This window comes from Rosa rugosa, chromosome 7 (genome assembly GCF_958449725.1).
Source record: "Rosa rugosa chromosome 7, drRosRugo1.1, whole genome shotgun sequence".
Lineage (NCBI taxonomy): Eukaryota > Viridiplantae > Streptophyta > Magnoliopsida > Rosales > Rosaceae > Rosa > Rosa rugosa.
Genome location: NC_084826.1, coordinates 10,356,616 through 10,383,431, shown reverse-complemented (window position 1 = coordinate 10,383,431; position 26,816 = coordinate 10,356,616). Strand labels below are relative to the sequence as shown.

The 26,816-nt window shown below is 40.2% G+C and overlaps 3 protein-coding genes and 1 pseudogene across 5 annotated transcripts; 1 reads left to right on the top strand and 3 right to left on the bottom strand.

Annotated features, from left to right (window-relative positions):
• The first annotated feature begins 3,553 nt into the window (after positions 1 to 3,553).
• On the top strand, positions 3,554 to 5,353 carry LOC133721580 (tropinone reductase homolog). The gene is made up of 4 exons (XM_062148235.1): positions 3,554 to 3,795; positions 3,896 to 4,103; positions 4,557 to 4,883; positions 4,993 to 5,353. Exons 1-4 carry the CDS (start codon positions 3,713 to 3,715, stop codon positions 5,161 to 5,163), a joined length of 789 nt encoding a protein of 262 aa, XP_062004219.1. The 5' UTR covers positions 3,554 to 3,712; the 3' UTR covers positions 5,164 to 5,353.
• Positions 5,354 to 7,889: 2,536 nt separating this feature from the next.
• LOC133723792 (tropinone reductase homolog) lies at positions 7,890 to 9,408 on the bottom strand. 3 transcript variants are annotated; one of them, XM_062150658.1, is made up of 6 exons: positions 9,395 to 9,408; positions 9,122 to 9,181; positions 8,766 to 8,973; positions 8,457 to 8,673; positions 8,200 to 8,300; positions 7,890 to 8,060 (listed from the first exon to the last, which is right to left on the bottom strand). In XM_062150658.1, the coding sequence occupies exons 1-6, from the start codon at positions 9,406 to 9,408 to the stop codon at positions 7,890 to 7,892; spliced, it is 771 nt and encodes a 256-aa protein (XP_062006642.1). The 3 variants fall into 3 exon arrangements, with proteins under 3 accessions (XP_062006642.1, XP_062006640.1, XP_062006641.1); XM_062150656.1 differs by lacking the exon at positions 9,395 to 9,408 and having other exon boundaries at positions 8,188 to 8,300; positions 9,122 to 9,198; XM_062150657.1 differs by lacking the exon at positions 9,395 to 9,408 and having other exon boundaries at positions 9,122 to 9,198.
• An 8,186-nt stretch (positions 9,409 to 17,594) lies between these two features.
• LOC133720235 (uncharacterized) lies at positions 17,595 to 18,430 on the bottom strand. The gene is made up of 2 exons (XM_062146444.1): positions 18,128 to 18,430; positions 17,595 to 18,038 (listed from the first exon to the last, which is right to left on the bottom strand). The coding sequence occupies exons 1-2, from the start codon at positions 18,354 to 18,356 to the stop codon at positions 17,821 to 17,823; spliced, it is 447 nt and encodes a 148-aa protein (XP_062002428.1). The 5' UTR covers positions 18,357 to 18,430; the 3' UTR covers positions 17,595 to 17,820.
• A 6,215-nt stretch (positions 18,431 to 24,645) lies between these two features.
• On the bottom strand, positions 24,646 to 26,020 carry LOC133723946 (tropinone reductase homolog At2g29340-like; annotated as a pseudogene).
• Positions 26,021 to 26,816: the final 796 nt, after the last annotated feature.

The window sequence follows — 26,816 nt, the reverse complement described above, 5'->3', positions numbered from 1 at the left end:
CTAAGGGGAGTGAAATCCACACTCCTCATTTTACAATCCACACTCCCTCTTTATTTTTTTGGTAACTTAAATTTTGTCTTTTTATGAGAATTTTGACCAATGAGTGAAAGAGGAAGTGGGGATTACAAATTAGGGAGTGTGGATTTCATCTTTAATTTATTGCAAAGTATGTACCAAATTTGGTATATTATTTTTTATTTTGTAGCAAGTAGTTAGTCAAAGTTATCACTGCTTGATATGTCTCATTCGAAGAAACATTTGGTATAGCATAATTGTCATTTGAATTTTGATTATCTTTGATAGACAACCTAATCAAATTAGACTATGATATATATATATATATATAATTTTTTTTTTTTTTTTTTGAAGGGAAGGATTAGACTTTTTTTTTTTTTTTTGAATAGGATTTGATGTTATTAGATATCAAAGCCATGAAAACAGGTCAGAGTCTAACAGAACTTACATAAGAAAACCTGAGACAAACCGGATAACCTATCTAAGCCACTCTAAACTCATTAAAATCTAAAGGGACGCTCGCTGAACAGCAAGCCTAAACTAAGCAAGAGTAGTCTTGCTCTCTAAGGAAGAAATATTCATCTAGTCTAATCTGCCAATCACGTAATTGTGGTATAAATACCAACTAGAAACGTCTTAGAAAAGCCTATAGAAATTACCCCTAGTTCAAAAAGCTTGAGTCCAGAATGTCTAAAAGATTAGAGAACTTAAAGAGGCGCTAGTCCCTCCCCTTTAGGGTTGGAACCAGCACCATCTTCAACCTCTGCAGTAGCCAACAACCTCGGCATCAGGTTGGTCTCTCGGCTCTTGGTTGTAGTCTTCTCGCCTAAGTCAGTATCATTTTTCGTAGTCTTGCTCGTCCCCGCCGTACCATAAGGCAACTCATTCAAATTACCCACAATATGGCCGCTCTTCCTCTTTGGTTGCTCAACGTTTCTCTCCAACAATCTCATAATCATTGCAGCCAGGTGCATTACAGGAGAGCCCAAATGTGATAATATATCCCAGGCATAAAATACACCCTTTGACCTTCTATAGAAATTGGGCTGCCCAAATGCTCTGGGCACCCATCCTTTTAACAACCCGAAATCAGCCTCGGCACCTAGTCTAGCGCCGCCACTCATCTTAACGGCCATCCTCAGCCAGGTTCCTCCTGCAACGCCGACGCTCTTCCACACTGCTTTAATTTCTTCCTCAGCTAGGTTTCCATCCAAACTAGGTCGTCTTTGCCACCACGACCCGACAGTCGCAACCTAAGCTCGGCAGTCGAGGAATCAAAACCAGGGATATACATATCGATTCCACCAACATCAACACTCCGCTGTCTAGCCAAATTGTCGGGATGCCACACCGAAATAGCATATGTCGTCCCACCACCGTCATCCCAAAAGGTCAAGCACTCATCAGCTAAATCCTTCTCCCTCAGAATCGGATCTGCAGTAAGAAATTGGATACGTCCGATTAGAATCGAAGCCAAGACCGGCCATAAAAAGACCGTAGGGAGAAAGCTGACGCCGGAGCGAGTCTGGCGCGCTATATGAGGGCAGCAAGGACCGCCGTCTTCATGCTCTGCGCCTCCAGTCGGCGCTGCTAGGGTTCCACGGGGGAGAGTTATCATATTGTTTTTTTTTTACACGTTCTAAGTAAGAGCAATTTTTTTTTTGTCTCTCTATTTTGGGAAGGATTAGACTATGTTATCTAATTCAACTACAAATAACATAGAACTCTCTTTAAAGTAATAAATATTCATAATCCCAATATTATTCATTTATAAAAGTTTTACTCTATAGTTGCAATATAAAATACTAACTCTAAACTATCAGACTTAAACAACATTATAAAAAGGAGAAAGGAGAATAGGGTTTTGAATCTCTTAACTGCTCTGTAATATTTTGTGGTTTGGAAGATATTTGTTTTAATATTTAAATTCATTTTTAAATACTAAATATAAAATTCATTATTGGGTCAATAATGTATCGCTTCTTAATCATTTAAGATTTTTCTATTTTTGTCTCATATCGCGCCGTGTCTATATCAATGCTTCTTTGTTGCAAACTTGAGGCCTCTTGACCAAAGCTAGACTATGTATTATGTATATCAACATTATAGTGATAATTTGGTAGGGCTGGATTCGGTTGAAAATCGACTAATAAATCCGTCAACCGGCTACCGACCGATGTTGGTCGGTATTCCAAAATCTGAAACCACATCCGTACTGTCTCCGTCGGTTACCGAGGGATCGGTATACTGAGATTTCGGCTTGCTTCGGCTGGAGTTTCGGTTTAACGACGTCGGCGAGAATTCGAAGAAAATAGCCAGATTTGAATCGAATGCAGATGTGATGAAGGAGGTTATGTAGATCTGATGATGTGGATTTGACGATACAGATGAATGAGATGATGGATAATTGGAGAAATGGAAGAAGATGAATGAAAGACAAGAAAGATGAGGGGGATGAAAGAACTTGATGAAAGAGGAGGAAGAGAAAAGAATTGAAGAAATTAAAAAAATGGTTTTTCGATGAGGATGAACTGATGAGTCGAAGAAGACGGCTAGAAAAGAAAGAAAGAGAAATAGAAAGTAAAAGAGGGTTCTGGTGTTTTGTTTTAATTCTACCGCCTAACATGTAATAAATATAAACTTTGTATATAATATATTGAGAGCTGGTCGTGCTCCAGTGGTTGGGGAGCAAGGCTCTCGTGTATGAGGTAAGGGGTTTGAACCCTGCCTCTTACCAAGGTTTGTATGTTTTTGCATATTATGCGGTATGTACGTACATACGGTCGGTACGGTATACTGATGGTATGCAATACGTCATACCGTAGCCGAGCCGAAGCCTTCAATCGATACGGCTTAGCCTAGCCGAATATCGGTAAGCCAATAAAGTCGGCCCATCTCGGTATGGTCCGGTTCGAATTCCAGCTGGTTCTAGCCGAGCCGAATATCGTTTAGCTGATAAAGTCGGCCCATCTCGGTATGGCTTGGTTTGAATTCCAGCTGGTTCGGCCCAAAATGCCAGCCTTATAATTTGGTAAACCCCATTTCCGTATGTACGAACACTGTTCCATAATACACATTTGGCAGCTGCTTAATTCTTGAAAGTCCAGTCCTCATCAGACCAGGTCCAGTGGTGGGTTTCCTCTCCGGTTTCACTCGGTTTGCTTTGATGGGTTGCACACCAAGTGTTTGTTAAAAATGCACCAACCAATACGCAGTCAAAGGTACCCAATACTAATGCGTATGCGTTTCACATTCTCACTAGCATCACCTCCAAAAAGTAAAGTATGATTGCGTTTAGTGCCGTTAATTTTCCGGATTGTTCTTTTATCTCAAACTGATAACAACCCCTGAATCAAAGTACCTTACTATATCTCTCCGTATACGAGATTCCAAGTTTCTGATTTGATCGGAATTGAATATATCAAAGTCAAGCGTATAAGTTCTTGACGTGTTTTCATATACTTTTATCATTATATTGTTAAATTCAATTGAATATTCACTCACAACCACCAACTACTAGCACGAAATTTGACTTGGCCCAACGAGGGACAGACATTTGCTTTCAACATTTTCTATATATATTGACAGCTTTCGTACAGACCAATGAATCATCTTCGTTATAATTGATTCTGCTCAATCTGTCATACTAGGTTTTTTGCCTGTTAAAATCTTCAAGTTGCAGAAGCAGAAGCAAAACATGGCTGGGAAAGGTTTCAACAGTGAAAGATGGTCTCTAAAAGGCAAGACCGCCCTCGTCACTGGTGGAACGAAAGGCATCGGGTAATTACATTTCTCTACTCTCTAAATTGTTTCCGTTATTTTTTCCCAAGTCATATTTGTTCTGTAGTAACTAAATAAGTTATTGTTGGCTATGCATTAGGTTTGCAATTGTGGAGGAGCTAGCGGGACTTGGCGCAACTGTACATACCTGTGCTCGTAACGAAGCCCTGCTTAATGAGAGGATTCAAGAATGGGAGAGTAAGGGATTTAAAGTGAGTAGTTCAGTTTGTGACCTGACCTCTAAATCCCAAAGGGAGGAGCTGTTGGAGACTGTCTCCTCTGTTTTCGATGGAAAGCTTAACATCCTTGTAAGTTTATTGCCTTTTTCGTCTTCTTTCTCTGTTTTATCAGTGACTACATAATAGCTACACCTTATCACCTAGCATAACTATGACTTTTGACCTTGCTATGTGGTACTTTAAGATGAAATTTTATTTATTTATTTATTTTTTGGTATTTTGTCTGCCCAACCTCTTGTCTTGTCAATATGGTATACTCTTGTCTTGTCAATATGCTCAAGTATACCAGATAGCTTCGTTTCTTGTGGTAAAAGTAATGACATATACTTGAAACTTGTCCACAAGTACAGGTCACCTAATTAACAGTTAAAGTAAAGTAAAAACACCAAATGATATATGATACCCAATTCAAATCTGTTCTGAAGCAGAGCCATACAATTTCAATTGGCTTTATGGTTTCTATTGCTTGAACTCTTGGTACCGAAACCGGTAATTAATTTCGATTAACGCTGCTATGTGCAGGTAAATAATGCAGCAACTGTCACGCTCAGAACTACTACAGACTATTCTTTGGAAGATTTTTCAAGCATGATGAGTACCAATGTCGAATCTCCTTACCACCTTTGTCAACTTGCACATCCTCTCTTGAAGGCCTCAGGCAATGGAAGCATTGTATTCATCGCCTCCATCGCCGGTATAAAAGCTCTGCCTAGACTATCTGCCTACGCGGCAACAAAAAGCGCTGTCATCCAGATTTCGAAGAATTTGGCTTGTGAATGGGCACATGATAGTATTCGGGCAAACACTGTAGCACCATGGGCTGTCAACACCGGGGCTAAACCTGATAATGTGAATAGCTCCTCAAAATCCTACAACTTTTTTTTAAAATGACCTTGTGTTTTAGTTTATTACTAATATGATAGAGCAATCTAACATGATAAATTTCATTTTGCATCAGGATGAGCATTCTGCTGACTTTAGACGCTTAATAGGTCGAACTCCCATCCGTCGCGTTGCGGAGCCTAATGAAATTTCATCCTTGGTGACTTTCCTCTGCCTTCCTGCTGCTTCATACATCACTGGACAAGTTGTTAGTATTGATGGAGGATTTACAGTTAGCGGTTTCTAGTATACTCAAAACTCAAAATACAGGTTGCCAAATCAACAACCTGTGTACTCCCTAGTTTGTTCATAGTTCCATATTTCTTGGTCAATAAGGTTTGTGCAAACAGTAAAAAGAAAAAATTGCTGTCCGCAGACAAGTCCTTGTAATTTTGTGTGTACTATATAAAAATAAGTTTTGGATTTGTTTTTGCTCACCTTGCTGGATTGCATTTCCCTAATGTGAACTGTTGGTCTTGTCCACTGGTTACCAAATTAGTCAACTTATGAATGATATTGACAAGTTTGGATTACTCAAAAAAATCAGGATCTAATAATTGTTTTTGGTAAGCCAATTAGTCAACTTATGAATGATATTGACAAGTTTGGATTACTCAAAAAAATCAGGATCCAATAATTGTTTTTGGTAAGCCAATAGACTTTAGAGGAAGTAAACAATTACAAGGTAGAGAGATACAATTACAAGGTAGAGAGATTGCCATCAAGAAAAATCTTACTAAAGCAAAAGAAAGAAAAGTCCAATAATGTTATCCCCTATAAGACGTGCGTTAATCCATTGTTAATAGCCAACAAAGACCCAACAAACTTAGCCAACATGCAGTTCATGATTTTACCAAGTACGTACTCAGTTTCTTCCATTCTTGTTACTAAATATATAGCAGGTCAAAATCTCATATTATATAACTTGTTTAAAAAATTGAACATACAATGCTGAAGTAAAGTCATATATACATGGCTCTAGCTCCAGTTCTTGGCTAGTTGGCTCCTTCTTCTTCACAAATCATGCATGCAAGGAAGGTTGTTTTGTCTTTCAAATACAAACGTGTGAATACCGTAATTTGCTTAATTAATGTGTAGTTTCCTTCTAATTATTGAGGCTGTTAATTGTCGATCTGTTATTAAACTTAACAGTAGAGTTTTGATCAATGATCAGTACCATAAGAGTTCTTATTCAAGATATATAATTAAGGCATGTTTGGTATGCTTCTACACGAGTTGTATTTTCACAGTATCGCTTTTGTTAAGTACGTGTATTGTAATATGCATGCTTGGAAATGCAGTGGAAAACACTTTCCAGAAACAAGTGCTTCTTCTTTGTAGATCAGAACAATTGCTTGTACTGATCGAGATATAGAGATCCCCAGAAATCACTATTAGTTACTTTTGTCAAACGCAACTGTTTAGGAAGCGATGAGTGTTTCTAACTGTTTTAAAAGCACAAGCCAAAACCGTCCTTAAATTTGATTATTCGATAGCTCAGATGAGCATTTCCCTGTGAGCTAGCTTCTACATAGAAAAGGAGTGAAGGAGAATTTTTTTTATTTTTTATTTTTTTAGTAATATTTTTTTATTTTTATAAATGGATAGTGCGATTGCCCTCAAGCATTGATTAATAAAATTGCTGAATACAAATGGAGAACATTGAGCCTAAAACTCTGATTACAATAAGCATCTAGAGAACGTCATGAAATAATATGAGGAGCCCCCAACCATGATTCCACCCTAGATGCAGTCACCATCCACCGAGAGAGACCGAGAGAGATGAAAAAACACTCCCCAACCCAGCTTTTGAGCTTTAAGCACGTCAACCATCCAGACAACTTGTCCGGCCGCATGCACCATATAATGGTGAGGCTAGTTGCCAGCGCCAACGTCGAGGTGGTGCTGGACAGACACGACTAACCACGGCGCTCTCAAGTTTTCCTTCTCGAGGGTTTTCTCAAGAGAATTTTTATTTTTTTTACCTTTCTTTAATTTCCTATGTACTGAGTGAAGGAGAATTCTATTCTCACTTTGATTATTTGTTTTTGGAGGGTCAATGTTTTTGTTATTTTATTGACATACTATTCACATGTTGAAGATCTCAATATTTTAGGTACAATTCAACTTTCATCCGACTAATACATGATTAACAAAATCATATATTCCGACAAAGTAAACGTTCAAAATAGAGACTTTTGATAGCAATTTATAGAGACAGCCTTGCATTTAACCATACCTCTCAAATATGCAAAAGAAAATTGGGTAGGCATGAAATTGCGAACGTCAACAAACACCAACTTATGTAAGAGAGATGACAGAGAAAGGTTTTTTTTTTTTTTTTTAATAGATAGAGAAGATTTTTAGAATGATACTAAAAGAACCTTTTCTGATAGGCATGAAATGATTGAAAAGTATGAAGGTAGATATTATACAAGAGTCTATATATAATAGGTCATATCCGAATTTTGGAAAAAAAGAAAAGAAAAAGAAGACAGATCAAATTATGCTTTTCATATTTTCTTTCTTGAAATTTCATATTTTAGGTTCTTTGAGAACCTTTGTGTCTATCCAATTTGGTGCAGAAGCTCTTAGCAAACTCTTCTACACTTTTTTTTTTTTTTTTTTTTTTTTTTTAAAAAAAAAAAACCCCCTCAGCCCACCCCACCCTTACATATGTCAATGAGAATCGAACCCATGACCTTTACAATGTCGGAAATTATAACTTACCAACATGTCACTTTTTTCTTCTACACTTTGTTTTCTATGCATATATATTTTGATTTTTTTAATTTTATTTATTTTCACCTGAAGGGAATGAGATTTGAACTCATGATCTCTACTAACTAACATGTCACAACTTACGAGCAACAAATTGTTTACATAAAATGTCCATATAGTAAAGAAAAGTAGTTATTATTGTTGAACTTATTATTATTATTTTGTAGACTTGATGGATAATCTACAATCTTCTTAGAAACCGCAAACAGTAAATCCTCCATCGACACTAACAACTTGTCCATTGATGTAAGAAGCAGCAGGGAGGCAAAGGAAGGTCACGAGCGATGAAATTTCATTAGGCTCTGCAATGCGACCGATGGGAGTTCGACCTATTAGACGTCTGAAATCATCAAGATGACCATCCTGATCATGGAAATGAATTACGTTTGAAATATTAGATATCCCAAAAATCATATCAATTCAAATCAACCGCTAAGAAAAACACCGTGTTAAATTCAAAAAATTTGTTGGCTTGAAGGGATATATATACATTTTCTTCAACTTTAACGCCAGTGTTTACAGCCCATGGTGCCACAGTGTTTGTTCGAATGTTGTCTCTTGCCCATTCACATGCCAGATTCTTTGAAATTTGGATCAGTGCACCTGTATATTAGCAATTAATATTAAAATTAGTAAAGGATCATGGGTGGATATTTTTTTTTTTTTGGATTTCCTTGGGGTCATAGCATATACATGCAATATTATGTTTTTCTTAAATTTTTTTTTTTTAAAATTTCTATCAAGAAATTAATGACTCACTCTTTGATCCTGCATAAGCGGATAGTCTAGGTAGAGCTATGACACCAGCTATGGAGGCGATAAATACAATACTTGCATTTCTTGATGCCTTCAGGAAAGGGTATGCAAGTTGGCAAAGATGGTAGGGAGATTCAACATTGGTGCCCATCATACTCGAAAAATCTTCCAAAGTATATTCTGTTGTACTTCTGAGTGTAACTGTTGCGGCATTGTTTACCTATCGCGAGACAAATGAACATAGATATTAAATTTTACATAAGCCGAGTTTAAAGTCAGATGGGGCAAGAATGACCAAGGCAATGAACTTACTAGGATGTTAAGCATGCCGTCAAAAATAGTGGAGACGGTCTTAATGAGCTCCTCTCTTTCAGATTTCGAGTTGATATCGCAAACTGAACCGCTCACTTTGAAACCCTTGTTCTTCCATTCTCTAACCCTCTCTTCCAGCTGTGCTTGGTTGCGTGCACATGTATGTACAGTCGCTCCAAGTCCAGCTAGCTCGTCTACAGTGGCAAATCTACAATAAATACCACAGATTACAAATGTGTAAGTAAACAAGCAACCATTTAAAATAAGAATATTAGATATACACACGAAATATTAGTAAAATTTGAATCTGGAAATACAGAAATGATGAAGGGACAAGAGATAGCTAGCTAAATTACCCTATGCCTTTAGTTCCACCAGTGACGAGGGCGGTCATACCATTCAGAGACCATCTTTGACTATTGAAACCTGCCATTGATGTTTTTGCTTCTGCACATATACGAGTCGTTAAGAAATGAAGCTGTGTAAGAGTATAAGTAAAGAGAGAGTGAACTAAAATGTCGATGTGAATAATCTATGAAAGCTGCTCTAGCTTATATAGCAATTCTTGCTGTACACCGACATTGACATCAATCAAATACAAAAATTTTAAGGCTATAGGTCTGCGTAACTCGACTCGATCCATTAATTGTTATTCTAAGTTTCAACTGATAAAAGATAGTGATGGTAATGGAAAATGTACAGCGGCACTAAACGCATGGTATATATAGTAAACAGAAATATCAAAGTGAGAAAGTTAGATTACAATATGGATTCATAAATTAAGCATGCACGATTAGTTACAAGATTCAACTAACTATTCTAACTAACTGCTGCTGCTTGCACCTGAGCTTGGACCTTCTGATTCCTGGAGATGTCCACATGTGGCATTTGTCCAATATCTATGAAAGGAATAGTCACCCGGACACTTGACTCTGAAAAGTATTACTTTAATCACTTAACTTAAATATTGTCTTACACTTTAATAATTTCTCTATTTTCCCCTTACAAATCTCGCATGAAATTTTTTTTTTTTAATTAACAAAATTTTCATTCAACTCAAGCCAGAATGATACGGATACATACATTCTCTTGCCAACTCTAAAAGCAAGTTTAGGACGTGGCATACCACTCATTAGACAACTAGTGCTCACTTATTCCAAAGTGAGTCTATGCACTATGAAAAGAAAACATAGTAAATAGGCTAAATCTAAATAAAGCAAAAACTTCAATTTTCTCCTTGCCCATAGAATTAGGGTTAGAACATTTACAAGGGTCAAGCCACCGTGATCCCAAATACAAAATCTCATAGAGCCAGAGCCCATCAATTTGTGGGCCCCAATCCAAGAAACATTCCCAAATATTTTGGGCACCCAAAACTCCCTAACATATTTGGGCCAACCATATTGGTTTAGACTTCCATATCTCTTTGGGCACCCAACTCTTCCTGGGCACTCCCTCATCAATCTGGCAGCATCACCATATTGCCGTTGTGGTTAGGGAAAAACTGCCATGAGTGCCTCATCCCGCAAGCACCATGCAGTGGCTAGAGCTTCCAATCCACTCCAATCCCGGCCCCAGTCCGTCAAGCCACTCGTGGCCTTCAAAATCAGCCCCGATCCGACGACAAACCAACATCAAGATACCCGATCTTTTACCAGCATCAATCTGCATCGATGAATCCTTCCAAACTTCCGATCTGAGCCGCTCTGTCACCTTCATCAAAACCCAAACCGGAGTATTCTTAGCGTCGCCGAGGTTGAAATCTGCTGCCATGACTGCCCAGTTATCACTCGACGGACCACCTCCTTCGAGATCCATAAGTGTCTCATCCTCCTCATTGTCAAAGCCTACCAAGATTGCAATTTTAATAGCCCCTGTTTTAGTCTCAAGCCATCTATGGTTTTCTTCGTGCTTGCAATTTTCGCCAAGTCAAGATTGTTCCGGCAAGATGTGATTCTAGTGAAAGCACGCAAATCTAGACGTGGATGTTTTGTTGCCAAGAAGCAACAACGGTGAGGGGCTAGAAGCAACAGTCGGGTGTGGAGAGGGAGCCCCCACTTAGAAAGGAAACTGGCGCCAATCTCCACGGTTGAAGCACCAAGCCAAGGCAGCTAGGTTTTGGGAGCCTCGTAGAGGCCATACACTTTTTTCCAAATCTCATTAAGATAGCCTAGTTATTTAATTTGCGAATTAACAAATTAAAAAAAAAATCCGTTTTCTGAATTATTCTCAAAGATTCGGAAAAATTCACCTTTTTTTTTTTAAGTCTAATTCGATTATTCGCGAATACGTATTATTCTCGAATTTTCAATTGAAAAGAAAGCCAAAAATTAATTTAAAAAATTATTTTTTATTTTATTTTTTCAAATTTAAGATTAATTTTAAATTTTAAACTTTTATAATTTAAAGGTTGTACAATTAATAGTCACAAACATTCCAAAAGTTTTTTTTTTTTTTTTTTGACAGAGTAATAGAGATTTCATTTAATCTCAAAGCCAAAACGACACATACAAATAAACCCTATATGCTTGTACCCTAAATCAGTGGTCAAGCAGGTAAGGGAATACAGGTTATACCATCCATTAGTACAATGATGCTCATTTGAATTTTACGAGCCTACACAACTACAAATCTCAGCGTACACTAAGAAAACTAGCTAGTTCGAATCTCCATTCGTCAATGCACTCAATTGTGGTATTCCAGGAGATTCATTAACTTGGTGTAAGAAGAAACCATAGCAATATAGACTAAAGCCCACTAATAAAGCAAGCCTAAACTGGGCCAAAACCCACTACTTTCCCCGAACAAACTAGGGAGTTAGTGGAATTTAAAAAAAAAAACCTTAAAAACCCTAAAGCCCAAAAGAAAACCGTAACCCAAGGTCCAGCAGTACTAGAATGATCCAAGCCCAAAACGTCAGCACGCCCTCACATCAGGAGATGGCACCGCCGCTCGTCCTCGCCGCCACCGTGACCCGTACCGCCACGTCCCATGCTGCCTCAGCCTCCGCGACTCGTACCGCCAGGCTGCCATGGTACCACGCCACCTCGACCCAAGCAAACCGGCCCGCACCACTACGAAACCAAACGACGATGCAGCGTACCACGAGCCAAACGTCTAACGCCGGTCCTGGAAACCCACGACGAAGCACCAATACTCACTGTGATTCAGAGACGACGGTCAGAGACTCTATCAAAACCAGCATACCGCGACCTCAAGCGGAAACCTCTCTCCCATGAAAGCTCCTGGGCAAATAGCATCAATATCCCGTCCGGCAGCAGACCGTGGCACGTCAGCGAGGCCAGAGGCCAGCGAAGACGTCCGGGTGCCACCGGACAGGGCTGATCTGCACGCACACAGCCGCCGCCGGCCTTAAGCGTTTTCCCACGCTAGAGAGAAAAATCTTGCGAAAAAAAATTCTCCGCTACTGACAGGAATAAACAAAATATATTAGTTACAGAAAGTTGAAATACATTCCAAAAGTTATTATTTACACTTTTCATTTATTAAATAACTTATGTTGAAGTTTTGAATATCAAAATGGTAATACTTGAAAAAAGCTATGATCACCTTGATTCTTCAAAATTTATGTTTTAGAGGTCATATAATTATATCTAAGTACTAAACGCAAGAGCCGAAACCTAAACCCTAGGTTTTCGAGTCCAGCAACGATGCCTCCTTGTCCGTTATGTTCAGCGACGACGGTCATCGGGTGTCTTGCTGGAGGAGTGGGTCTTGTCTGGGTCCAGTGGGTCTTACAGAGTTGCGAGGAGATCTATTTCTCGGGGTCGCTGTTTCTGGGTCGAGTGGTGTCGACCGCAGGTGGTGAGGCAGAGGTTTGTGTGATCGTTAGGTGCTGGTTGAAGGCGGCGGCGCTAAGGCAAGAGGATCAGCTGGTGGTGCTGCAGCTTATTGGAGGCGCATTGGTTTGGTGTGATAGGTGATCTTCTCTGCCGGTCGTGTTGCAAAAGGGAGGCAACAAAACTATTCCTTGAATCCGGCCTCGTCGGGGTGTTGGAAAGGCAGGTCGCTAGAAAAGCTTGGTGACGGTGGCGGCATTGGATCAGCAGGAGGTGCAGGATCTTCATCCTTCTGCTAGCTCGGGTTTTGCCTGGGCCTGGGCTTGGGACTCAGCTTTTGGGCTTGGTCTCAAGTTTTGGGCTTTAGGTTTTTAGCCTAGTTGTTTTAGTTAGATTGTTTGTCTATGCTAGTAGAAGCTTCTCTAGTAGCCTTTGTAAAAGTATCTGGATTTAGCGTACTACAATGGCGTGTTTGGCGTCTAGAGTCTAATAGAATAGATTGACTACTGGACGAGTAGATTTTGTTAGCATAAACTACTGTAAAAGCTATCAATGTCTGAATAGAGTAGTCTACATATATCAATGAACTAGAGCCATATTAATTTATGAGCTCTTTATCTCAAAAAACTATATATAAGTACTAGAAATGACACATATCCATCCGTATTTTACGTCTATATTTTTCATTACATTTTATTTTAAACAAGTACGTATCGAATTTTATAATTTGCCGTTTCCGTATTTTATGGTCAAATTTTTTAAAATATTTTTCACTAAAATTTACCGAATTATTCACTTACGTATTTTTAACGTTTAATTCCCGTCCCAAATATTACTAACTGTGTATGTAATAACCTCATTTTCCATTACCTTAATTATTGAATTTTCTGGTTTTGGCACTAGAGTAGTGATGATTTCTTTTTTAAAAAAAAAAAGAAAAGAAATCTGTGAGGCGTGTTGAGCAACAGTGAAGCAGTGCTTCTGCTTTACTTCTTTTGTATATTGAATGAGAATTGGTGGAAGGCGGTAGGCAGCACAGTGCTTCTGCTTTAGTTCTTTTGTAGTATTGTATGCGATTGTTGGAAGGTGGTAAGCAAGCACAGAAGAGAAAAAAAAAAGAGGAAAAGAAATTCCACTCTCTCCCGTTCTCACGTCCGAAAACAACCCAAAGAACAGAGCAAATTTCTCCAAGATTTTTCTCGCTCCACAGGCCATCGATCGACCCCAGACCACGTCCCACGCCTTCGCCTCCTCCTTTCGCAGCTGCCGGTAACAGCCTTTCGCCGTCTCGTGGGCCGTACACGGCGGTGGAGCACAAGGCCGGTTTACCCCCGTTTTGATTTCAAGCTTGATATCTCAAGCTACCAGTCACCACTCCTCACCAAACTCCATCCACAAGCTCGCCTCAACGTCCTGAAGCTCCCAGAAGTGGCCTTGCACGGCGGCGCTACTCGTGGTGGCGGCTGGAAGCCAGACCCGATCAAATCGAAAACCGAAGCTTCGAGCAATATATCTCGCGCTACAGGACGTTGTTTTGAGTGTTTCTTGAACTGGTGAACTCAGAGTGAGGATCTGAACAACTTTCCAGAAGGTATCGAGGCCTGAAGTTGCAGTTTTTACGTCGAACTAGGAGCTCGCCGGTTTCTGGGTTTTTCCGGCCAACCGACTGGTTTGAGGTAATTTCTATTCCTTCCGGTCATTTTCAGACTTCGTGCTAGTTATGAAAGTTGTCAAGCATGATGAGAGGAAGAAGAGAAGCCCGGCCCCGACACCATTGGTGGTGGTCGGCGGCGGCTCTGCCACTAACTCCGGCGGCCCTTTCCGGCCACCTCCGGGGATCAAAAATATGGTTTCTGTACATTTTCAGATTCTATATTTCAATACGATCATTTTGATATATTATACACAATTTTTGGATATCATATGATTAAGTTATGAATTTTACGATTTCGATCGATTTCGATCGTTCGATTTGTGATATGTGAAGATCGGACCGTCCGATGGACTTGTAGTTTTGATATGTTGATCTTATGACTGTCCCAGTGGCTTTGTGTGGTCATGGGCGAAGATCCGACCGTTGGATCTTCGTATAATTGCTAAACAGTGACTAGGAGGCGATTCGTGAGAATCCGTCCGTTGAATTTTCGTATAAATTAGCGGAGATGTTAGTAAGGACGATTCAGCAAGATCTGACCGTTGGATCTTCGTGATGATTTTTGGAGGATGATCCTAAAGGCGATCTGTGAGGATCCGACCGTTGGATCATCATTTAATTTCGATCCGACCGTTGGATTGTCGTTTGATTATGTTTTTGAGTTATTGGCTAAGTTAAGGTCATGTCTGATTAGGTGATCGACGGTTTGATTTGGCGGACGATTCGTGAAAGTGTATTTTGAGCTGTTAAGAAGACGCAGCGGGAATTTAGAGGTGAGTAAACCTCACGTGGTTCATATTACGAACCAAATAAATTTAATTACCTTATTTTGTCGTAATTGCGTGAAAATATTTATGAAATAAATATTTGTTTTAAAATCATATGGACTTGATCAACTACGGTCCATGGGTAAGTAAAATGATTTTTACTATACAAATGAATTTCTCGGTTTATTGCATGTGAACTATAGTTGGTATTAGTGATTATCCCTGAGCGGATAATTACGTATATATATATTTACGTGATTATATGTGAATGGTGTGACATTGAAGAGTGTGGAATTGGGATGATTAAATTATCATGAATTGACATGTAACTTACCATATTTATATGTGATGAACATGATTGATGAGTTCTTGTTAATATTCATGATTTACATTGGAGGATGTATAGAGTTAGAGAATGTAGGATTCTGAGGATGAGGTCTCCGAAGTTCGACGGTTAAGGATAACCGGAGTGTTTGTGTACTGAGGACGGGGATGTCCAAGGTGCGACGGTTTATTATTAACCGAAGTTGTGTGCTGAGGACGGGGATGTCCAAAGCGCGACGGTTTATTATTAACCGAAGTATATGGTGCTGAGGACGGGGATGTCCAAAGCGCGACGGTTATAGTGTTAACCGAAGTATTTTTGCCGTTGCTTGACCCTAGGCCAAGGTGTCAGAGGTAACGAGGCAGTTAGAGCTCTAACGTGTTATGGGATGGGACCAAAGTGGTGATAGTGTTGTGAGATAGGACCAAAAATGGTGATAGTGTTGTGTGATAAGACCAAAGTGGTGATATTGAATGGGTTTGACGTTTGCGTCGTGGATGTTGAGATTGTTGGTTGTATTGTTGAGTTATAAGAATTGTAATTTAAAATCAACAGTTCTTTCTTGTTTACTCATACTGGCTGTAAAAAGCTTACCGGGTTTTGTGTTGTTGCAACTCCCGGTACACTATTCAAATTGTGTAGCGGGAAATCTTACAGGTCAGGAGAACCAGGACGGTGATCGGGCTGCTTAGAGTAGTGTTATGTGAATTACAGCATTATATTGTGAGGTTTGTTATGCTCATTTAGAGCTTTGCAATTTTACTTTGTAAGAGTGAATTGTAATAATTAACTCGAGGGTTTCGAGTTTTTGTGTTGAGTGGCGAGTGGTGTGTTTGTTTGTGAGAAAAAAATTCAGAACGTTATTTGTATTAATTGTTTATTCATGTTTCGGATTTGAATTGGTTATTCAAAATTCGGGGCGTGACAGTTTGGTATCAGAGCGTAAGGTACATATTTGGTGATAATCAGTACTCCCCGAGTGATGGCCCGTCTGCAGCGGATCCCCATCATATACTCTTCGGTACTGGTATAATCATTGGGTATGTCTTAGTATGGGGTCTAGACAGCGTGTATGTCTGTAGGACGGTAGAGTTGTCTTCTAAGTTCGTATTAGAATAAGTTTAGTTTCCGCAGGTTGTAATCTTCGAGGAATAGAGACCTCTAGATTTAACTCTGATGAGTCGGTGAGATTTGTTTTATGGAAGTGAGGTCCTTTTGGATGTTGAAGTGTTTGGTTGAAGGCATGATGTTGACCTATGCACGTACCTAGTGTGGATACGAGTATGAATTGTTATAAATTTTGTCTTCTTAAGTTGGACGTACAGATGTTTAGATGGGGTGTACGTATCAAGGATTAGATATCTTGTTTTATAAAGAGACGTCTTAGTGGAGTTTTGGTAATTGACATGTGATACGTGATTAAAGTGACTCTGAGGCAATTATGCTGACCTTGTGTGAGATTGAATTCTTAGTGTAGACTAAGAAGGTTGTGTGGTGATTTTATATACACTACGTGATGAACTTTTAGAAGGAAAAGTTATGAGTAAAAGTATGGGTTTTTCCCTGATGTCTATAGCAGACTTGTGCATATGGCAGCCTTGTGGTGGTGCCAGTAGTGTTTATTTTATAACAGTTTTTATGGCAGTGCTTGTAGTGCTTTAGTGGTAGTTGTGTGATGTAACCATTTGATAGAACTCACCTTGGTTAGGGTGTTAGCCATTGAACAGGATTCTTGACTCTGTGGTTTGGGAAGAGATTGATATAAATTTTTGAGTGTAGTGAGGTAATTTGGAGATACTTAGGTTATCTATAAGGAGGGTGGTGGAGTTTGTTATCGAGGTGATACCAGGTTAGATACCTATATTAATGTCGCTTTATTGGATGAAACTGAACTTAAGGAGTTGAAGGTTCAAGGTGAGAGTTTACTTGAGTAGAGATTCATTAGAGCTAGTATTTTTCCATGATGGTACTGTATTGAGAAAGAAGAAGAATGTGGCTATGTTCCTTCTTTAAGGTGAAACATGACCATGATTAGATTTGGTACTAAGGATATGAATTATCGATAATGACTTGGAGCGAATTTGTAGCATTCTTTTGAGACATGTACTTTCCTGCCCAGTGAAGGATATGTTAGTGTTCTAGTTCTAAGGATCACGAGCATAAGAGGTGTTAAGTTTGGTGCTCTATAGGTGTTTCTGAATGGGAAGTGTTTAGCTTTATTAATCCCTAATTCTAGCGACGAAATTATTGTGTTTGGTTTGACTCAGAGGATACTAGCTTGACCTCTGTGTGACTTAATTGATTGCTAGGTTTTGAGTGATTGTTTTTATTGCATCATTATGAAAGATGTGTGCAGCAGAGTTCTCGATGGTTTTTGAAAAGAGTATTGAGTGACCAAGGTTCGATCCTTGGTGTTGTTGTTGGTTAAACAAAAAGAAAAGAAAACATGCACACAATCTTATTGATTTTATATTACAAAAAGGGAAACGAGGACTATTCTATACTAAGCCTAGTCAGCAGCTCCGGATGGGTTGAGGCTGAGCTCAAGAGAAACGTTTGAGCCACTGTGGTAACCGCCTGAGCCACCAGAATAGTAACCAAATGCGCTACCTTCCTCGGAAGTAGTCTTCAGGTTACCAAAGACGTCCTCGCCGTGCACGGGGAACAGAGGAAGAGTTTGAACCTCCTGGTGATCTCCTCCTCGTTGTTGTAGGGATGTTTGTCCTCCTGTTGTGCCAAAAGAGTTGTACTGGTATTAGTGTTGAAGTGTGAGGAAGATTATGAAACAAAATTTAAATCAAGAAATCCTTCATTACCAGTAGAATAGGTGGAACCAAAGTTGAGATCAATGGATCTACCATCATCAGTAGAACTAGTGGACCCAAAATTGATGTCGATGGATCCACCAGCTGGCCCAAAATTGATGTCGATGGATCCACCAGCACCAGTAGAACCAGTGGACCCAAAATTGAGATCGATGGATCCACCAGTACCAAGAGAACTAGTTCCCATGGGCACTGGAGCAGCCTGATTACACCTATTCATCTGCTTCTCTCGAGCCCTGACGTTCTGGAACCAAAAGTAAATGTTCTTACCCTCAACATGTCCATACTGGTTCAGCTGGAGGCAGATCTCGTGAATGTGCTCTATAGATGGGCACTTAAATCCCTTGACGTAGTAAAGATCCTTGAGGATTCTTATTTGTTCTGGAGTAGGAATCCATCTGGTACGGCTTCGCCAGAAATCCATGTTGGCACTACTTCCAGCTGCTTGGGTGTTTCCTCCCTCCTCTGTTGGTTGCTGTTGTTGTGGTTCCATTTGTTGCGGGGTTTGGAGCTCCATTAGTTGCAGAGTTCGTGGCTCTCGGGTCATGAGGTGAGAGGATGTGAATATCGAGGAATACATGGTTTAGTGTTTGAGGGAGATTTTGTTAGAAGGATTGGAGTTGTTGAACTGGTGATTGGAGATCTGGGATTCTCAGAGGAAAGATGAAATCGAATCTTCAAATGGGAGAGAAGATCAGAAGAGAAGGATTGAAATTGATGAAGAAAGGATTTGAGTTTCGAGAGGAAGACTGCAGAGTTTGAGAGAGAATGGCTGGGGAAAAAATTCTTTTCTTTGGTGTGAACAGTTTTTCTCCAGGATGCACCTATTTATAGAACGAGGTGAGCAGATCTCCACCGTTGGATGGACGATCTCTGAGATTCAATCTACGCGTTGAATTAAAGTCATCCGAAAACCCGGAAAAGTTGTTGGCGCGTGGAGAGCGTGTAAGGGGACAGGCCGAACCTCGAGACGCTGTGGCAGACAGCTTTAGCCGAAAGTGATTTGCTTTCCGTAAATCACGGAAGAGACGTGTCGTGGCACGTGGAGTGTACCGACAGTTTGTTGTTATTCTATCGCTTATGATAGAATAAATAAAAGAAGTTGCATGGATAGTAACGAGAGCAGCTGGTGCTCTAGTGGTTGAAGAGCAAGGCTCTTGTACAAGAGGTCAGAGGTTCGAACCTTGCCTCTCGTTTATTTTTATTATGTTCGCTTATGACATAATAAGTATAACATTTGTACACATTATATTAAGCACAGCTTGTGCTCCAGTGGTTGGGGGAAAAAGGTTTCGTGCGGCAGGTTGAGGTTTCGAACCTTGCCTTCCCTGTTATTTTATTTATGTCGCTTATGACATAATAAATATAACACGTGAGCATATATTAATGAAGGCAGCTCTTGCTTCAGTGGTTGGGAGCAAAACCTTCGTGTTCGAGGTCGGGAGTTCGAACCTTACCTCTTACAAATATTTTTGGATCTCGTATATGCTTGATATACGGACGTATATACGGTATGTACGGTATACATACATATATATGGTCTGTACGGTATGCATACGTATATACAGTTGTACGATATGCATACGTATATACGGTCTGTACGGTATGCATACATATATACGGTATACCTACGGTATGTACAATTTCATACCGTAGCCGAGCTGGAAGTCGGTGGGCCGATTGGTAGGCCCAAATGTTAAGCCCAATTGTTCGGCCCGAATGGTAGGCCCAAATGTTAAACCCAAATTGGTTCGGGCCGGTTCGAAATGTGAATGGTTCGGTTTCTTCGGCCCAATTGGCCAGCCCTAATGCTTAGCCCAAGGATTGAGCAAGCCCAAGTCATCGTCACTGGGTGACATATTTTATTGGCGTGCTTTTGGGGATGATTTGTTTTGAGTGATGCTAATTGAGTAGCGAAACGCTTTGTGGGAGTTTTTACTGTGCTTGTATGCCAGTACAGGGTGAAGATCTATGTGAGGATCTATGAGATAATCTCTGTGAAGATCTAAGTGATGATCTATGTGATGATCCATGTGATGATTTTGTGTAATTGATGTGGAGTGATGTTGAGCAGTTGTGTTGTGAGTTTACGTTTGTGATGAAAGGATTTAGTGGCCATAGGAATGTATTTTTATACAAAGGGCTGAGGCTTTGTAGATTACTACAGATTTGGAAAAGATGGAGATTCTATAGTTAGAGTCTGACATGAGAGTGAAGTATCCACAGCTCTTTGTGGAATTGGGTGCTTGAATTTCGGGACGAAATTCGTTTAAGGGGGGTAGATTGTAATAACCTCATTTTCCATTACCTTAATTATTGAATTTTCTGGTTTTGGCACTAGAGTAGTGATGATTTCTTTTTTAAAAAAAAAAAGAAAAGAAATCTGTGAGGCGTGTTGAGCAACAGTGAAGCAGTGCTTCTGCTTTACTTCTTTTGTATATTGAATGAGAATTGGTGGAAGGCGGTAGGCAGCACAGTGCTTCTGCTTTAGTTCTTTTGTAGTATTGTATGCGATTGTTGGAAGGTGGTAAGCAAGCACAGAAGAGAAAAAAAAAAAGAGGAAAAGAAATTCCACTCTCTCCCGTTCTCACGTCCGAAAACAACCCAAAGAACAGAGCAAATTTCTCCAAGATTTTTCTCGCTCCACAGGCCATCGATCGACCCCAGACCACGTCCCACGCCTTCGCCTCCTCCTTTCGCAGCTGCCGGTAACAGCCTTTCGCCGTCTCGTGGGCCGTACACGGCGGTGGAGCACAAGGCCGGTTTACCCCCGTTTTGATTTCAAGCTTGATATCTCAAGCTACCAGTCACCACTCCTCACCAAACTCCATCCACAAGCTCGCCTCAACGTCCTGAAGCTCCCAGAAGTGGCCTTGCACGGCGGCGCTACTCGTGGTGGCGGCTGGAAGCCAGACCCGATCAAATCGAAAACCGAAGCTTCGAGCAATATATCTCGCGCTACAGGACGTTGTTTTGAGTGTTTCTTGAACTGGTGAACTCAGAGTGAGGATCTGAACAACTTTCCAGAAGGTATCGAGGCCTGAAGTTGCAGTTTTTACGTCGAACTAGGAGCTCGCCGGTTTCTGGGTTTTTCCGGCCAACCGACTGGTTTGAGGTAATTTCTATTCCTTCCGGTCATTTTCAGACTTCGTGCTAGTTATGAAAGTTGTCAAGCATGATGAGAGGAAGAAGAGAAGCCCGGCCCCGACACCATTGGTGGTGGTCGGCGGCGGCTCTGCCACTAACTCCGGCGGCCCTTTCCGGCCACCTCCGGGGATCAAAAATATGGTTTCTGTACATTTTCAGATTCTATATTTCAATACGATCATTTTGATATATTATACACAATTTTTGGATATCATATGATTAAGTTATGAATTTTACGATTTCGATCGATTTCGATCGTTCGATTTGTGATATGTGAAGATCGGACCGTCCGATGGACTTGTAGTTTTGATATGTTGATCTTATGACTGTCCCAGTGGCTTTGTGTGGTCATGGGCGAAGATCCGACCGTTGGATCTTCGTATAATTGCTAAACAGTGACTAGGAGGCGATTCGTGAGAATCCGTCCGTTGAATTTTCGTATAAATTAGCGGAGATGTTAGTAAGGACGATTCAGCAAGATCTGACCGTTGGATCTTCGTGATGATTTTTGGAGGATGATCCTAAAGGCGATCTGTGAGGATCCGACCGTTGGATCATCATTTAATTTCGATCCGACCGTTGGATTGTCGTTTGATTATGTTTTTGAGTTATTGGCTAAGTTAAGGTCATGTCTGATTAGGTGATCGACGGTTTGATTTGGCGGACGATTCGTGAAAGTGTATTTTGAGCTGTTAAGAAGACGCAGCGGGAATTTAGAGGTGAGTAAACCTCACGTGGTTCATATTACGAACCAAATAAATTTAATTACCTTATTTTGTCGTAATTGCGTGAAAATATTTATGAAATAAATATTTGTTTTAAAATCATATGGACTTGATCAACTACGGTCCATGGGTAAGTAAAATGATTTTTACTATACAAATGAATTTCTCGGTTTATTGCATGTGAACTATAGTTGGTATTAGTGATTATCCCTGAGCGGATAATTACGTATATATATATTTACGTGATTATATGTGAATGGTGTGACATTGAAGAGTGTGGAATTGGGATGATTAAATTATCATGAATTGACATGTAACTTACCATATTTATATGTGATGAACATGATTGATGAGTTCTTGTTAATATTCATGATTTACATTGGAGGATGTATAGAGTTAGAGAATGTAGGATTCTGAGGATGAGGTCTCCGAAGTTCGACGGTTAAGGATAACCGGAGTGTTTGTGTACTGAGGACGGGGATGTCCAAGGTGCGACGGTTTATTATTAACCGAAGTTGTGTGCTGAGGACGGGGATGTCCAAAGCGCGACGGTTTATTATTAACCGAAGTATATGGTGCTGAGGACGGGGATGTCCAAAGCGCGACGGTTATAGTGTTAACCGAAGTATTTTTGCCGTTGCTTGACCCTAGGCCAAGGTGTCAGAGGTAACGAGGCAGTTAGAGCTCTAACGTGTTATGGGATGGGACCAAAGTGGTGATAGTGTTGTGAGATAGGACCAAAAATGGTGATAGTGTTGTGTGATAAGACCAAAGTGGTGATATTGAATGGGTTTGACGTTTGCGTCGTGGATGTTGAGATTGTTGGTTGTATTGTTGAGTTATAAGAATTGTAATTTAAAATCAACAGTTCTTTCTTGTTTACTCATACTGGCTGTAAAAAGCTTACCGGGTTTTGTGTTGTTGCAACTCCCGGTACACTATTCAAATTGTGTAGCGGGAAATCTTACAGGTCAGGAGAACCAGGACGGTGATCGGGCTGCTTAGAGTAGTGTTATGTGAATTACAGCATTATATTGTGAGGTTTGTTATGCTCATTTAGAGCTTTGCAATTTTACTTTGTAAGAGTGAATTGTAATAATTAACTCGAGGGTTTCGAGTTTTTGTGTTGAGTGGCGAGTGGTGTGTTTGTTTGTGAGAAAAAAATTCAGAACGTTATTTGTATTAATTGTTTATTCATGTTTCGGATTTGAATTGGTTATTCAAAATTCGGGGCGTGACAGTGTATGATAGCAGGCCCGTATTAACTATGTTGAATATAGGAATTTGTCTAGTTACCATCTTTGAAATCATTAGGTATATATTATTGTATCACGTACAAATTAAGTGGTTAATCCGGACTTTAAACTAATTCAACTCGTCTTTGTATTTGAAATATATGCATACAATCAGGTATAAAGTGAGATTATTAGTTGGGTTAAAAACTTTAAACCTCACACGACCTAGCTCTGCTAGGGTTTGGGAAACGGCGTCCCTTCGTCGTCCCTGTACCTGCTCCATCTCATGGAGCCTCTCACGGGCTTCGGCCTGTTCTTTCTTCTTTTCATCCCGTCCCAAAGTGGCGGTGATGGCCGGTGTGCTTGGCGATGGCGGCCGTTTGCAAATTCAAGGAAGTTTGTCGAAGGAGTTCTCATCCAGGGACTGGGCTTCGACAACTTCCTTTAGTGGTGCTTTTCTTTGGTTTCCGACGGACATCATGTGGATTCCAAAGGCGGGACAATGGAGCGCGTATGTTGCTCCGGTCATTGGACTCGATTGGACGGCAGCGCATTGGGGAGAGTGTTGGGGAATGAGGGATCCGGGCATCGATTTTGTTTTGGATCCTCACGGTGGTGGTTGTAGGGGTTCGCGATTTTGTGGTGTTGTTGGTGCCGGCCTGGTGGTTCGTGTCCATGGGTTTGTGGTTGGCGGCCTCAACTCGTCTGCTCTCAGCGTTAGAAGGAATCGAATCTGGGATCCAGGTGGGATTTGCAAAGGGATCCGGATCCAGGAGGGAGTTGGGTTTGGGCTGCGTCCCACTATTGTTGTTGGACTGTTGCTCATTTGCTAAAATGGTTTAGGGCTCCTATGCCTTATTGGTATTGGATTCGAGACCCAAGTCTTTGGTATCTGTTCGTGAAAGATCGTATGCCAACATGGCCATGTTTTGACACCTTTGGCCGGCTTCGATCTTTAGGTGGAAGAGTGCCCTCATTCCTCATTCCGGCGCCAAGTTGGCTTTTGTCAATTTGTGTGTTGGAATTGCATGGGTAGTCAGACCACCGACTACCCAATTCACTACACGGCTGCAATCTGTAGTGTAAAATCAGCGCTACGTCTCGACGTTGCTGCTCTTGCATTTTTAAGTTTTTATATTTCTTATGTAATTTTCTTTTCGTACTGTTTTATTTCCTTATTGATGTCTTTTTTTTACATCGTATCGCTGTAATCTTTATTTTCAATAAATGGTTGACCTCCTTCGATTCAAAAAAAGGTATAAAGTGAGATTGAGAAAATCATAGAAGTTGTTGTACAACGCATCAACGCTTGACTTACATTTCTCCGCGAGTCCGCGACAGTACCATTGCATTTTATTTGCCTAGGATTCGAATATATGAAACTATCAGTAACATGCAGAGTGGAGGAATTGATTCTTATCCACGGAAAAAATCATCAATAAAGACAGTAAGGACTGTTCAAAAGAAATTTGTTAAGACACAGATAATGTACGAGCTATATATATAAGCTGTGGTGATCCCCCTATTTATAGATCCATCATGGACTCAGGAGCTTCTTAGAAGCCACAAACTGTAAATCCTCCGTCGACACTAAGAACTTGTCCGTTGATGTAAGAAGCCGTAGGGAGGCATAGGAAGGTCACGAGCGATGAAATTTCATTGAGTTCTGCAAGACGACGTATGGGGGTTAGACCTATAAGACGCCTGAAATCATCAACATGATCATCCTGATGCAAAATCAAGTGTAAAATGTTAGAACTCTGGTGTGTCACTGTCACAAAAATTGTGATAGTGTAAACTTCAAGGTAAAGAAACATCAAGGTTAATTAGGCCATAGAGAGGATTTTTACATGTTCAACTTTAACTCCGGTGTTTACAGCCCATGGTGCTACAGTGTTTGTTCGGATGTTGTCTCTTGCCCACTCACACGCCAAATTTTTTGAAATTTGGATTACAGCACCTATTATATAGCAATAGTAACAACTGTTTAAGCTCATGTAATTGATTAAGTATAATTAGAACACTTACATAATTTTATTTAAACTAGAAATTAATAACTCACTCTTCGTTGCTGCAAAGGCGGATAGTCTAGGTAGAGATATAACACCGGCGATAGAGGCGACGAACACAATACTTCCATTTCCAGAGGCCTTCAAGAGAGGATATGGAAGTTGGCAAAGATGGTAAGGAGATTCTACGTTGGTACTCATCATGCTTGACAAGTCTTCGAAGACTATAATCTGTAGTACTCCTGAGTGTGACTGTAGCTGCATTATTTACCTGTACACACATAAAGCAGCGTAATTAGTTAATCAATTCCATGCACACTTGATTTAAGAAAATATAGAGAAAAAGAGATAGTGAATAAGTAGTGATGAACTTACAAGAATGTTATATAAGCTTGCCATCAAAAACAGACGAGAGTCGAGACCGCCTTAATGAGCTCCTCTCTTTCAGATTTAGAGGTGAGGTCGCAAACTGAACCAGTCACTTTGAAACCCTTGTTCTTCCATTCTCAAACCCTCTCGTCGATCTATGCCTGGTTACGAGCACATGTATGTACAGTCGCTCCAAGTCCGGCCAGCTAGCTCTTCTACAATGGCAAATCTACAGACAAACGTGCATGAAACAATTAGTCAACTTTAAATTTGGAATCAATAAATAATGAAGCTAGATAGAAGATATATGTAGCTAAATTACCCTATGCCCTTGGTTCCACCAGTGACGAGGGCGGTCATACCCTTTGGTGACCATCTTTGACTATTGAAACCTGCCATTGATAATTTTGCTTCTGTATGTATGCGCGTAACTCTCTCAGTCTCTCTGTATATATATTTGTTTCATTTACGTGGTTAATTAACAGGCAAGAAAGCTGTTAACCGTGTATGAATGTTATAAGCAAAGTGTAGAATTATTAAGTGTGAAGGAGAAAGGAACAAACAGCGTATTCCCCCTCAGCTGCTAAACCGTGTAGAATTTTTTGTCAGTTAGTTAGGGATGGTCAATTCAATATGTAGATTGGAATATAGAATCATGCAGGTAAGTGTTGAGAATATATATACATCCTACATGGGAAAAATGAGACATTGCCTATGAGTTTATAAGGGTTTGGGCCACTTCATCCATTGCCAATTGGTTTTGGATGTGAACCCCAGATTACTTTATCATGGTATCAGAGCCAGGTTACCCACGTGTGCATGCCTCACGGCCACACGGGCTCCACGTCACCCAAAGTTGTCCACGTGTATGGCTTGAAAATTCGCCACACGTGCGGGGGCGTGTTGAGAATATATATACATCTCACATGAGAAAAATGGGACCTTACCTATGGGTTTATAAGGGTTTGGGCCACTCCATTCATTGCCAATTGGCTTTGGATCTGAACCTCAGATTACTTTATCAGTAAGACATCCCTATATCTAGTTTATATGGTTAACCTAATAACTACACATATACAAGGAGGAACTTGTTTTTTTTTTTTTTTTTTTTTTTCCGGTCAATGAGGAACTTGTTTAATTCTTTTAGAATTTCACTAAGAGATCCCTTTTTTTTTGGACATTTTAAGGTTTGTGA